We start from the raw sequence: 12,395 nt of genomic DNA, 5'->3' as shown, positions 1-12,395 counted from the left end.
CTTTGCCAGCATAGGTATTATTATGACCATTTTAGTTCTTTTTTCTTTTTTAAGATTTTATTTTAATTAGGCTCCACGCCCAACGTGGGGCTCGAACTCATGACCCTGAGATCAAAAGTCAGATGCTCTACCTACTGAGCCAGCCAGGAGCCCCATAACTTTACTTCTTCTAGTGGGTATAGTAGTACCTCTTCTTGACTTCTTCTTTATTCTTTTGGTCTTTGGTTTTCTTTTGTCTTTAAGGTTTATTTTGAAGTCATTTTAGATTGATAGAAGAGTTGCAAAGCTAATACAGAGGTTTCCCTTTGCACCTTTAATCTTCTAATGAGATGGCTCCCAACCAGGGTTGATTTTGCTCCCAGTGGACCTGTGGCAATGTCTAGAGACATTTTTAGTTGTCCTGTCATGGGGTGAGGGGCAACCAGGGGAGTTTTCTGACATCTAGTGGGTAGAGGCCATTCGAGATTGAGGTAGCCATCAGGATGCCTCTTTGGACCTTTTCCTTCTGCATTTTTGGTCACGTCATCCCCTCCCACTGTCATGGGGCCTCTGTTCTGAGTCTATCTGGGCCTAAAGAATCAATCAGAAATGGAGAAAAAGGGTTTTCTTTAGTTCCAGGTGGACAGTTTCAACCTCCAGTGACCATCAGGCTGGAGGGTATGAGTCTGGTTCCTGTAGGATGGTGACTGACCTTGTACCGACCATCCCTGGATGTGCCCTGATGGCCTCTCCTCCCTCTGGACGGAAGTTGCGGACTTTCCTTTGTTCCCTGATTTTCCTACCTGCTCTTAACATGATGCTTGTAATTAGCACAGTGGCAGTCCGTGTTGCCCGTGTAACTATGGATCATTTCTGTCTTCACAGTCAGATTATTGCCAGAGGGCTGCTCGATGTCCTCCGGGACTTCAGTAACAATGAGGAGGACTTCTTAATGGTAATGGAGATCGTGGTCAGATTGGCAGAAGACGCAGGTTTGTATGAGGATTGTATACTTTTATTTTTTACTTGTGTATTTCCAAGAAATTAGGTATAACCAATGATAGTGAGTTAAAAAGAAAACCTGGGGTGTTCATCAGTACATTTTAAGCAGTGTCTAAGCACGAATGGGTTTTGTCATGAAGAATGGGTGTCTTATTTGGGATCAAATTATCCTTAGTTTTAGAAAATTAGAATGACTAATGGCCACGAACGCTATCTGTGCCGGCAGTTAAGGCCTTTGTAGTTCACGAGTTTTGCCAGCCTGTTGGTTGCTAAGAAATACCAAATCAAAAGAAGTCTTTTGGATTAGAACAAGCCCAGTCATTAGTTTCCCTCACCTATGATCTTTGTAGGCTAATCTTGATTTTTCTTTCTCTTTTACCTCTCCATGATTGCTGTCCTGGGAGAGAGGCGCACTGCTGTGCGGGAGACAGGAAGATGTCCCTCCCCTGCTCTCCTCCCCCACACACGTAGGAGAGAGGGGGGAGATGAGCATTTTGGGGGCTGCTTGTATAGACAGCTGCCTGCCGCCCTCACACCACCACCCCCCCCGCCCCGATTTGTAATGATTGGTGAACAGCTTCAGAAAGTTTTGGGAATCTTACGATTGCTTTAGAATTTGATCATTTTAACTGAAAATAGAAAAATAAGCCTTCCGCATAGCTCCCGTATTCATTTAAAATATTCATATGAATATGACACAATGCTTTTAGAAGGCCCGAGTGGATGTTTTGAGTCCTTAAATGGATTCTCTTTGTAAATGAGTCACCATTTACAGTGCTGAAGCAATTATATATTTGTGTTAAATTTAATGTGGTGTATTGGAGCTAGAGCCGCTCTTTTGTTTAATGCTTTGCCTTAGAAATAATTGGGATGCGTGGATTGTGGGGGAGTGCATTTATGAAAGAATTATTTATAATGTATACATTCTGGCTGGAATTTAAATAAGCACAACCCATAGGTCTGGCATATAAGCCATTAGTTGTAATGGCTTTTGGACGCTGGCCCAGCACGCAGACTTCTTGCTCCCTCCTCGATTTATATATGGCTTGTTATAATAGAGTTGTCATTCTCTCTTCCTTTTATGTTTTTATATTGCCAGATAGCTTATTAGCTTTTTAAGCCTGTCTGTAGCATAAATACTCTAAATGGGAAATGATTTTTAAACTGCATTTGTCTAATTTCCTTGATGAAGTATTTTAGTAAGAAAAGCTAGAAACTATCCCTCTATACTCTGTAAGGTGCTTGGCTTATTCTCGTATAATTCTTCTCTGATTTTTTATTGCTGCAGAGCCCACGGTGCGGACCGAGCTGATGGAACAGATTCCTCCTATTGCTGTTTTTTTACAAGAAAGCAGATCAGATTTTCCAGTGGTGCTCTCTGAATATCTCACCCCGATTGTAGTGAGGTACCTCACGGATCCCAACAACCAGGTGTGAAAAACTGGGACCTGAAGATCTGTGCAGCAAATTCCCCTTAGTCTTATTTTAGCTGAGATCCATGATTCCAAGAACAGCTTCTCAGAGTTACGCGATTCGAGAACAAAAGATCTGTTTGTGCTGGGTACCTCAGTTACGCAGGCAGACAGACCGCCTGCCTTCACTCTTAGTATCAGGAGAGATTTCTTATTTTTTTAACCTTTTCTTATGGAAATTTTCAAACACACGGCAGTAGAGAGACTGTTAGAATGAACGTCCATGTCCGAATGAATACACCCAGCGTGGACAGTCATTAACATTCGACTGGTCTGTTTTCATTTGTCTTGAGCTAATCCAACTCGGATAAAAGCATTTCCCAGATACCATGTCGTTGTAGCCGTAAATGCTTTAGTCTTTCTCCCTGAGAAGTACAGACACTTTTTAAAAAACGTAATAGCAATCCCAGTATCCCATGGGTAAAAATTATCAATAGATCCTTAGTATCATTTAATCTTGAGTCATTGTTGACAGTTTTCCTGTTTTCTCAGAAATCTGGTTGTTTACAGGCAGTCTCATTTTAAATCAGAATGCACATGAGGTCCACATACTGGATTTGGTTGATGTACCTTTTAAATCTCTCTTAATTTGTAATTGTTCATCCTTCTGCTTACTCCCTTGCTCTAGGAAACTAGGTCATTAGTCTGTAGGAGTCCCCGCATTTGGAATCTGGCTGATCACATCCCCATGGCGTGGTTTGAAATGTTCCTCTATTCCCAGTACTTCTCTGACCTGCTAGTTAAGTCTAGAGGCATGGTCAGGTTCAGAGTTTTGTGTAGTATAGTGGGAATCCTTTTTTGGTGCTGTTGTGTTTTCTTGCTGCATCAGATCAGGAAGCACAAAAGCTGTGTGAGGGCTGGGTTGTGTTTGGGTTGTGTCAGCCCTATCTGTTCATTACAGAATTCCTCGCCAAGAGTTTGTATTGGTATTTCCAAAATCACATTGAGGATTATAGAACTTTTACTTAATTTGATTTTATGTTCATAACTTTTTACTTTTACGTAGTATAAATCTTGCTTCATAAGGGCATTAATGTGTCTCTCTGTGTGTGTCCAAAATAAAAATACCAGTATGATTGCTGACAGTATGATTACTAAGAGTACAGTAAGATAACTGAATATAGTTTGGGATTTCTTTGACGTTATTTCTGTTTTGGGGCTGTCTCCCACTAGAGACGCACAGTCGTATTAACATTAATATTAATGAGACTGTGTTTCAAAGTCACTTGTATTAACCCTTCTCTTTGTGCCTAAGCTGCCAACTTGATCCACAGTGAGACTCATTTATTTTTTATTTTTAGGAATTGCTTTAGCTTTTACATTTTGATTTAATTTAGACTTAAAATTATTTAAAATGTTTTTTACAGAATTTCAAGTCAAAACTGTTAAACAGAGTACATTCAGAAAAATCTGACTCCCAGGGAGCCCGGGGGGTTCAGCGGGTAAAGTGTCCGGCTCTTGGTTCCAGCTCAGGTCATGGTCTCGGGACTGTGAGACTGAGCCCCACGGTGGGCTCTGCATGCTCTGTGCAGAGTGTGCTTGAGACTCTTTTCTCTCTCCCTCTCCCTCCCCTAAAATAAATAGATGCAATCTTTTAAAAAAGAAAAGAAAAATCTGGCTTCCTCCCCTGTCTGTTCCCTCCCTCCCCTATAGATCGCCATTTCTTCCGGGTTTTGGTTTATTCTTCCCTTTAAAAAATATGCATGGATAACTTGAAGCCGTATGCACGTGTCCTTGTGTCCTGCACCCCCTTGTCACTTTCTCAGGTTCACGTGGCACGCTGCGCATGATGCCCTGTCCCTTGCTTTCCCATGCTGTCCAGGGTATTCTGCAGATCAGTCCACAGCAGGCAAGGCAAAGCTCCCTCATCCCTTTTCCCAGCAGCAGGGTACTCCGCTGGGGAGAGGTAGCGTAGCTCACTATTCATAGACATTTGGGTTATTTCTACTCTTTTGTCGCTTTAAAATCGTTGCCACAAGTAGCTTTGCCTTTCCATTTGTGTGAGTTACTGTGGGAATGGATTTGCACAAAGGCAAACCTTGTATTTGTAATTTTTTTTTTTTAGAGAGAGAGAGAATGGGAAAGAGCACGAGGCGGGGGAGGAGAAAAGGGAGAGGGAGAGAGAGAGAGAATCCCAAGCAACCTCCACAGCCAGCACGGAGTGGGACGTGGGGCCCCCACGAGGAGCTGAACCTCCCACCCCGAGGTCATGACTGGAGCTGAAATCAAGATTTGAACGTTTGATTGAGCTACCCGGGCACCCCTGTATTTATAATTTTTTAATGATATGGTAAGTTTTCATTATTGTTTCCAAGAAGTTCTGCAGTTTTGGCTTGTCTCTCTCAATCTGAGCGTTTTTAAAGAGCAAATGCTGTAAGTGTTACCCCGTGAGGTGATTGAATATAGTGCTCAGATGAGGAGGAAAGTCCTTCTATTTCTGCTCTCCTAATGCCAGTATTTTGATTATTTTTGCATTTTCTTCCTCAGGTGCTTCCATTTTGTCCTGCGTGCGTCTAATCATAATGGGATACAGTTTCTCCCATTCATTCATTTATTCCGGCGGTTTCTGAATGCCTCTTACCAGCCAAGTGTGGTGCTTTGTGCCGGGGATAAAGACATGAGTAGGACAGATTTCCTGCCCCAGAAAGCTCACCGGCGTGCAGTAGACATTGTACATCTTCATAATCTTTGTATTTTTACTTGTGTTGAATGCTCCGCTTTCGTTCGGCCTTTCGGGGCAGTGGATGCGCCGAGCATTATAACGTATAACGGTTGCGGTTATGTTCCTGCACTGGCCGTTCTTTTTCCTTTGGATATGTTCTTGAAGATGAGATTGCACTGGGTCGAGGAACTTGACATTTCCTTGACCTTTGTCACATATCATTGCCATTTTTTTGGTTCCAGAGGGGAGAGGCTGGAACAGTGATTGGGCCCTGGGCGCTCCTGTCTCCCCTTGTTCTGCCACCGCTGTGAGCCTTCGGTCCCAGAGGCCGGTGGCTCCCACCTACCCTTGTCCTCCTGCCTTCATTTCCTGTTCCGCTTTGGCTGCCCCCTCCCTCAGCCTTCCCTTTCTGGCAGCCTCCCCATCCACACCCCTGATTTTTGTCCTTTTGACGGGGCCTCCGCCACTCTGGCTCCGCCTGCCGGCGCATTCACAGCCCACAGACTCCCACGTCCCAGGGGCCAGGTTGGTGGCGGCGGGGGAGGTTGGGGGGCCGCCGCCAACGCAGATTTACGGATTCTGATTGCAGCCGGACGCGCGGTGTTGCCCGCCGACCCTTCCATGCGTCCCTCCTCGGCTGGTCTTACATTATCCAAGGCAGCTCTTTCAGACCTTTGCCACTGTCATCAAGCCTCTCCGTCTCGGCCTGTCGTGCACCAAACCGGTGACCTTGCCGTTTGCTTCAGTGAGAAAATAGAGGCCTTCTGTCTTCATCCGCTCTCTCGACGGGTGGGTTCCGCTGCGTCCTCCCTTCGGTTCCCTGGAGCCCAGCCAGGGGCCATCAGTATCCTCCCTTCTCCTGCCCCCCCACGCCCAGCTGGACCTTGCCAGGTATCCTTTGTTTCCGTAATAAACAGAACTCTTCTCCATTCCTGTCGCCTTTAAACACAGAGATATGGCAGAGCCTGATCTTCCTAAAGATATTTCCCGCAGACTCTAATGCCTTCAGACATAGCTGACTCCTTTGTGGGCCGCCTGTCCCGGTCCTGCCGTGAGGCCACCACATCTGTGCCTTCCGCCCATGTTGGCGGTCTTCCTCCTTCCAGACGCCTCTGCTCTCCTCCTGTCCATCTCTCCTCCCTTTAGCCGAGGCCAGCCCTTTCAGACCTCCTCCCTGTGGGGGTGCCCAGGGTCCCCCAGGGGGTCGGATGCTGCATTCGGCGAAGGCTCAGATTCTTTTGCCTGTGGGAGTGTGTCTGTCAGGTTGGCCGAGCAGCTGTGGCGCGGGCCTCCCTCTGCCTGTCATCAGTGCTCTCCGGGGCCGGCGCTCCTTGCAGGGACTCATGGTGGGTAAGAAACCACAGCATCGGGCACAATAGCAACAACATGACCATGGTTGCTGGTATTGCTAACAGCTTGGGCAGCTGAAGCTCGCAGGGTGTGACCTACCCCACTCCAGGATTAGCGAGGATTATCTTGTTTACGCTCCCTAAGTGCCCTGTGAAGTGTGGGCATGCATGTTCGTTCCCCCTTTGTTTGAGAGGCGCGGGGCCGAGGTGCAGGTGTGTGTGTTGGGGCACCATAAGCTACGCGGGAGCCCGGCAGGCTGCCCCGGTTTCCCTAGGCTCATCTGGATGTCATCTGGATGTTGGGACCACCTAGGCTCTTCTGGATGTCATGACTAGTACTTTCTCTCCCGTGTTAGACTCTATGCACTGACCCTAGGAGCTGTGTCTTACTTGATGATCTCTGTGACTGAGCCCGGGGCCTGGTACCTGCTCGTGTTCTAGGAGCGCACTGTGGAACCAAGGCAGCCGTCATTGTCCCGTTTGCCAGTGTGACCACGTTTCTGCAGATGTCCTGAGCTACTTGCCTTCTGTCTCACAGGACACAGGGGTCCCAGCCCCTCTTTACGGCGATGTCTTCCTTTCCGTCTTCTTTCCCATCTTCTTATCTCAAGGCTGGCTTATTTTTCTAGTCTCTCTCATTGGCTTTTCTCTTTCGATTTTCATCATGCCTCCATCTCCCTCAACCCTCTGTGCCCAGGCCTCTGGCCTGAGTGCCCCACCACTCCCTTCCCTATTGCCAGGCTTTTTTTTTTTTTTTTTTTTAAGATTTTTTTATTGATTTATTTGACAGACAGAGATCACAAGCAGGCAGAGAGAGGAGGAGGCAGACTCCCTGCTGAACAGAGAGCCCGATGCGGGGCTCGATCCCAGGACCCTGGGATCATGACCTGAGCTGAAGGCAGAGGCTTTAACCCACTGAGCCACCCAGGCGCCCCTTGCCAGGCTTCTTGAAGAAGGACACTCTGCAGCTTCTGGCAGGCGTGGGCTCCCGGTGTAGGATCCCGGCCAGGCGGCGGCTCGCCACACAGCAGCCAGTGGCCCCCTGCAGCCACCAAGAGGTGTCCTGCCGTGGACCCTCCTCTTCTCACTGTGAAATCTGGTGTTCTTTTTTTCTTCAGAGATAGTTTTGGTTTTTAAAAAACCATGAAATGTTTTCATCACACTGGAGGATTGTGTAATAAACACCCATATACCTACTACACTCACTCAAGAAATGTTAAACTTTTATAATATAGCAATTTAATTGTTTCTGAATGGGTTGCAGATCGGGTTAAGCCTGTGCCATGCCCTCGCCATGCCATTCTTCCTCCCTCCCTCCCCTTCTGTAGGAAGCCGCTCCCCGGAGCCCCAGGGTGTCCTTCCCGTCCAGAGTTTTATAGTCCCACCACTTGTGTAAGTGACCCTGAATAAGAGTGTCTCGTTTTAGGTGCTTTGAAACCTTATATAAATGGCGTCAGACTGTACTTTCCATTCTGCCGCTTGCTTTTATCCCTCTCTTTTTAAGATCTGTCTACATCGATCCCGAGAGCTCGTGGTCATTCATTTTAACTGTGTGATGGTATTGCATTTATACGCTTTCCACAATTTATTTATCTATCCAGTGACTTCTTTTTTGCCTTTACTTGATTTTTTTTTGCACCATTTGTCGCCATTAATGACTTTTGGGTCTTTGAAGAAACCTTTCTTGGCTGCATCCTAGGCATTTAGTGTTTCTCCCCGCCGATGGGATGCACAGGTGCCGGGGACGTGTTCTCTGTTCCTCCTGGAACTCAGCGTTAGGTCCGTGTGCGTTGGGATCGTCTTACCTCTTAAACGTCCCTCTCTTGGTAACTAGTCATATGATTTTAGTCATGGTAAATCAGGATTCATCTGGGGGAGATGGGACCCCACATACTGTTCTTTGTCTTTTCTTTTTTTTTTTAAAGATTTTATTTGTTTGAGAGGGGGAGAGAGAGAGCGCGCGCACACGGCAAGAGCTTAAGAACGGGGCGGGAGGAGCAGGAGCCCGGCTGAGCAGGGAGCCTGGACATGGGGCTCGATCCCAGGACACTGGGGTCATGACCTCAGCTGAAGGCAGGTGCTTCACTGACTGAGCCCCCCCCGGCGCCCCATCCCCACACACCGTTCTGAGCCGTTTATGTCTGTAGCTTGGGTCACCACACAGCTGCCCTGGCAGGTGGGACTGTCACCTTGCACGTCTATCGACACGAAGCCGAGCCTCAACACTCAGCCACTGGCCCTGGAGCCCCCGCTAGTGACTGCAGGTCGCAGATGGGGTGCATCCTGGGAACCACTGCAGGGTCTCCTGTGGGCGACCCAAGTGCCCCCCCCCCCCCCGCCCGCCCCTTCCTGCTGGTGTGCTTTTCCCCAGGCTCCAGCCCTGGCCCGGGTCCTTGCCTGCCCTCCAGGGTGTGGTCTGGTCCCCCCCCAACACAAACCTTTTTTTTTTTAAGTGCCAGGATTCCTTTGGTTTTCTCATCTGCTCCCGGAGACCTGAGCAGAGCCACATGCCCAAGGCTGTCCCCAGACCCTGGAGCTCATGAGTCGGCCCCGCCCATGGGCCGCTCTCCAGAGGCCTCCCGTTGCTGGGAGCTGAGACACCCACGCCGGGTCTTCAGTCTTCCTTCTCCTTTTCTTACATTTGGTGATTGGTGGCTTAAGGTAAAGAGCCCAGGGTCGTGTTTGGTTTTCCAGGACCGTCTCTAGTGATGAGCTCAGTTCTCTTTGGCAGCATCTCTCAAGCCTTCCCTCTCCTTACCGGGCCCCACCCCCAGGAACCCTTGCCTCAGCCAGAGCCTCTCTGCCCAGGAGCCCCTCGCCTGCTCTCGGAGCTTTCAGAGCCACTTGAGGCTTCTGAACTGTCACCCTCGCTGAAGTTGTGTCTGCCTTTGTCCCATCTCTGCTTTCCAACCCTCGAGGCCCCCCATGCCCTGGAGTAAGGCCCGGAGGCCCTGGCCCTGCCCCACCCAGCTGGCCCTTCAGCCTCCCCTGGGTCACCTGAGGCAACGTCCCCTGACTTTTCCCGGGTCTCCAGGGCTCATCTCCTATCTTTGGGCCCATCGTCCTCTCCCCTTTCTTTGCTTGCTCTAACGGTCCCTAGAGACGGCCCTAACCAAGCACTACAAGCTGGGGGCTTCGAACAGGAGACATTTATTCTCTCCCAGATGTGGAGGCTGGAAGTCCAAGATCAAGGTCTCATCTGGGTCACACTCCTTCTGGAGGCTTCAGGGGAGAATTTGTTCTTGCTTCTCCCAGCTTCTGGAGTGTGGGCCCCCGGGCTTCCAGCTGCCCCAGCCTCTGCCTCTGTTTTCCTGTGGCCTCTTCTCTTCTGTCTGTCCTCTCCCCTTGCCTTTCTCATAGAAGGACACTTAGAAGATTGTCCTTAGGGTCACCCTGGTAATCCCGTGGATGACCTCCAGGTCCTTAACATGACTCCAGTCACATCACAGAGACCCTCTTCCCACAGAGGTCACGTTCAGAGATTCCAAAGATTGGAGGTACACATAACGTTTGGGGTCCGCCCTTCACCCTGCCATCCTCAGCAGGCTTCTGACTGTTCCGCGTCCTCTGCTGAGGACCGGCGCCCCACTGACCGCTGCCGCCCGCCTTGTCGCGTCCTCCCTGTGCTACCGCCCACTGGCGTCCTCAGCTGCCACCTGGGACTGGGTCACGTAGCAAGGCGGCCGATGAATCTGGCCCTCCTAGCCTCTGCTTCTTGCATGTTCTTTGCTCCTGTGGGCGAGAAGTTATTGGGGACTTTGGTTGGACACCGCACCGCATCCTGCCACCCCAGCCTGGTGATGCCACTGGGGCGTCACCTCTCCCTGCCTGCCCCTCCCACCGCGGCTGTCGCGGCGGCTACCTGGCTGACCTGCCTTTCGTTGCCTCTAGTTGACTAGGAGCACTACTACCGGAACGAGCTTTCTTTAAAATACGGTTTTCCTCTTGTCGCTTGTTTGGAAGCTTCCCTGTCCGAGCGCCTCTGAGGCTGCTTCTGGGACACCGTCTGCTCACCTGGCACTCTGCGTGCTCTGCCTGGGCCCCCGGGCTCTTCCTGGCTTCAGTGTCCTCTCCCACCCCTTGCTCTGGGGGTGGCCGTTTCCTGTGCTCTCCCCTCCCAGATGGGTTCTCTGTCCAGCTTCTTGGTGTTCCTCTGAGTACTGGTGCTCGCTTGCCCCTCCTCTCTGGACCGAGGAGGCTTCTGAGGACCCCCTCACCAGGCCTCGTGTCTGGGCCCTGCCGCGCGGCCCTCTGTGGACGTGTGTGCAGGCCTCTGTGCGGAAATCCGGGGTTCGGGCTGTGAGGGCGAAGTGGGGACACTGTTGGAGGACAGGTGGGGGACACGACCTGAAAGGGGATCCGGGGAAGGGGATGTTCAGCCTGAGAGGAGAGGAATGGTAGGAACCAGCCCGGCAGAGAGAGCCGTGTTCTCTGAGGCCTCGGGGGAGGAAGTACAAGTGGAGGGCCGGGCGCCCTGTGTGGTTCACGCGTGTCCGGAGGCCGCCCGGCTCGGCGCTGCCCTCAAGGAGCTCGTCTGGCTCCGGAGAGCACTTCAGCTAGTTCAGTGTTTCACCTTTCGCCTTCTTTTCCTCTTCTAGGTTAGAAAATCAAGTCAGGAAGTGCTCTTGATTCTTCTGGAACAAGATCTAATTTCCCAGCACGATATTGAAAACAAAGTGTGTCCAGTCCTGCTGGCACTCTCTGCCCCGGACCGTGATGACGAGTATAAGACAGAAGCTGCGAACGTAAGTCTGTCCGGGGGGGGGGGGGGGGGGGGGGTGGCAGCTCCGCACCCTGGTGGACTGTCCCGTAGCTTGGGGTGAGCGTGACTTAAGGTCTCCCGGGTGTTCGGTGTCGGCCGGCACTTCCCCTAAACAGGGCGGCCGGCAGTGTGGCCTTGGTCCGAGAACGTTCACAGTTCGGGTCTGGGCTTGTGTCGGACGTGCTCATCCTCAGATCACCAGTTGTTTTAAGATGGCAAAGTGGTCGAAATCAGTGGTTGAGGCTGAGGTGAGGCAAGATGCAGAGATTTAGAGGGAAATCAGTCTTTGGACCCACTGGGATCATGGACCTTGTTTCCCAAAGTACGGAACCCAGTCTAGTGTGGGTGAGAATTTTAGCTTGTGTTTGGGCCGTTCAGGAAAGTCCAGTAGACATGGCTGACTGTGCGTGGGTCAGGACAAGGTGGTGCTTTGTAGGTATGTGAGCGGATAAGAGGGTCCACTCTGAAGAGCGCAGGCGTGGCCGGAATGTCCACGGCCGTTTAGGACGAGCACTTTGGCAGCGTCTGCTCATACGAGTTAAAGGACTAGTACAGATACTAAATTTCTTCTTCGTTCAACAGTTAATTGTGTGGTATCCTTGGGTTTGTAAGATTCAGTACCCATCATAACGTGACTGTAGAGTCAAGGGCTTTCTACTTGCTTCTAGAACCCTCATTTACAAAGTAACTACTGATGAGCCAGTGGGAGCTTTCACCTATCAGCCCAGACACAGACTCCCCACTTGTCCTCAGGCCTTCTCCTTTGTGGCCCAAGGAAGGTCATCCTGGGCTGTCTCGTTTTCTGTGGCTGCCTCCCTCCACTGACCCAGGCAGATGGTGCTGCACAAAACAACCTTCTCTGTTTCTCCTATAGCAGTAATGGCTCAGGATTGTTCTAGCCTTTTAGGAAAATCACACGTAAGGATTAAAAAAAAAATCATACGCCTTCATTATGAGTACAGTAAGATCGAGGAGAAGATCGTTTCCTTGGCTGGGAAAGAATGACGTTGGAGAAAGGAATTCTTTTTCAGTGAGGAAACAGCGCACAGAGCTGAAAAATTGTATTATAGCATCAGAGCCTTTGGTAATTATTCTTCATTTATGTAAAAGTTTTCCTCAACTATGAGTTACAGGGCTGGCTTTTTCAACTAATTTAAGTTTTTGCATAT

General features: G+C 49.9%; 1 protein-coding gene across 4 annotated transcripts in view; it reads left to right on the top strand.

Annotated features, from left to right (window-relative positions):
- LOC123926812 (serine/threonine-protein phosphatase 4 regulatory subunit 1-like) overlaps positions 1–12,395 on the top strand; it is an 81,055-nt gene that overhangs the window by 39,394 nt on the left and 29,266 nt on the right. For 2 of the 4 annotated variants that reach the window (XM_045981015.1, XM_045981016.1), the window contains 3 exons: positions 865–971; positions 2,270–2,412; positions 11,063–11,209. In XM_045981015.1, coding sequence (XP_045836971.1) covers positions 865–971; positions 2,270–2,412; positions 11,063–11,209 — 397 coding nt within the window. Of the gene's footprint in view, positions 1–864; positions 972–2,269; positions 2,413–4,518; positions 4,744–4,989; positions 5,905–11,062; positions 11,210–12,395 lie in introns of those variants that run through there. The other 2 variants (XM_045981018.1, XM_045981017.1) reach the window with 2 other exon arrangements.

Source organism: Meles meles, chromosome 16 (assembly GCF_922984935.1).
Source record: "Meles meles chromosome 16, mMelMel3.1 paternal haplotype, whole genome shotgun sequence".
Classification (NCBI taxonomy): Eukaryota; Metazoa; Chordata; class Mammalia; order Carnivora; family Mustelidae; genus Meles; species Meles meles.
The sequence above is the reverse complement of the archived record's forward strand: the minus strand, read 5'-3'. Positions and strand labels throughout refer to the sequence as shown.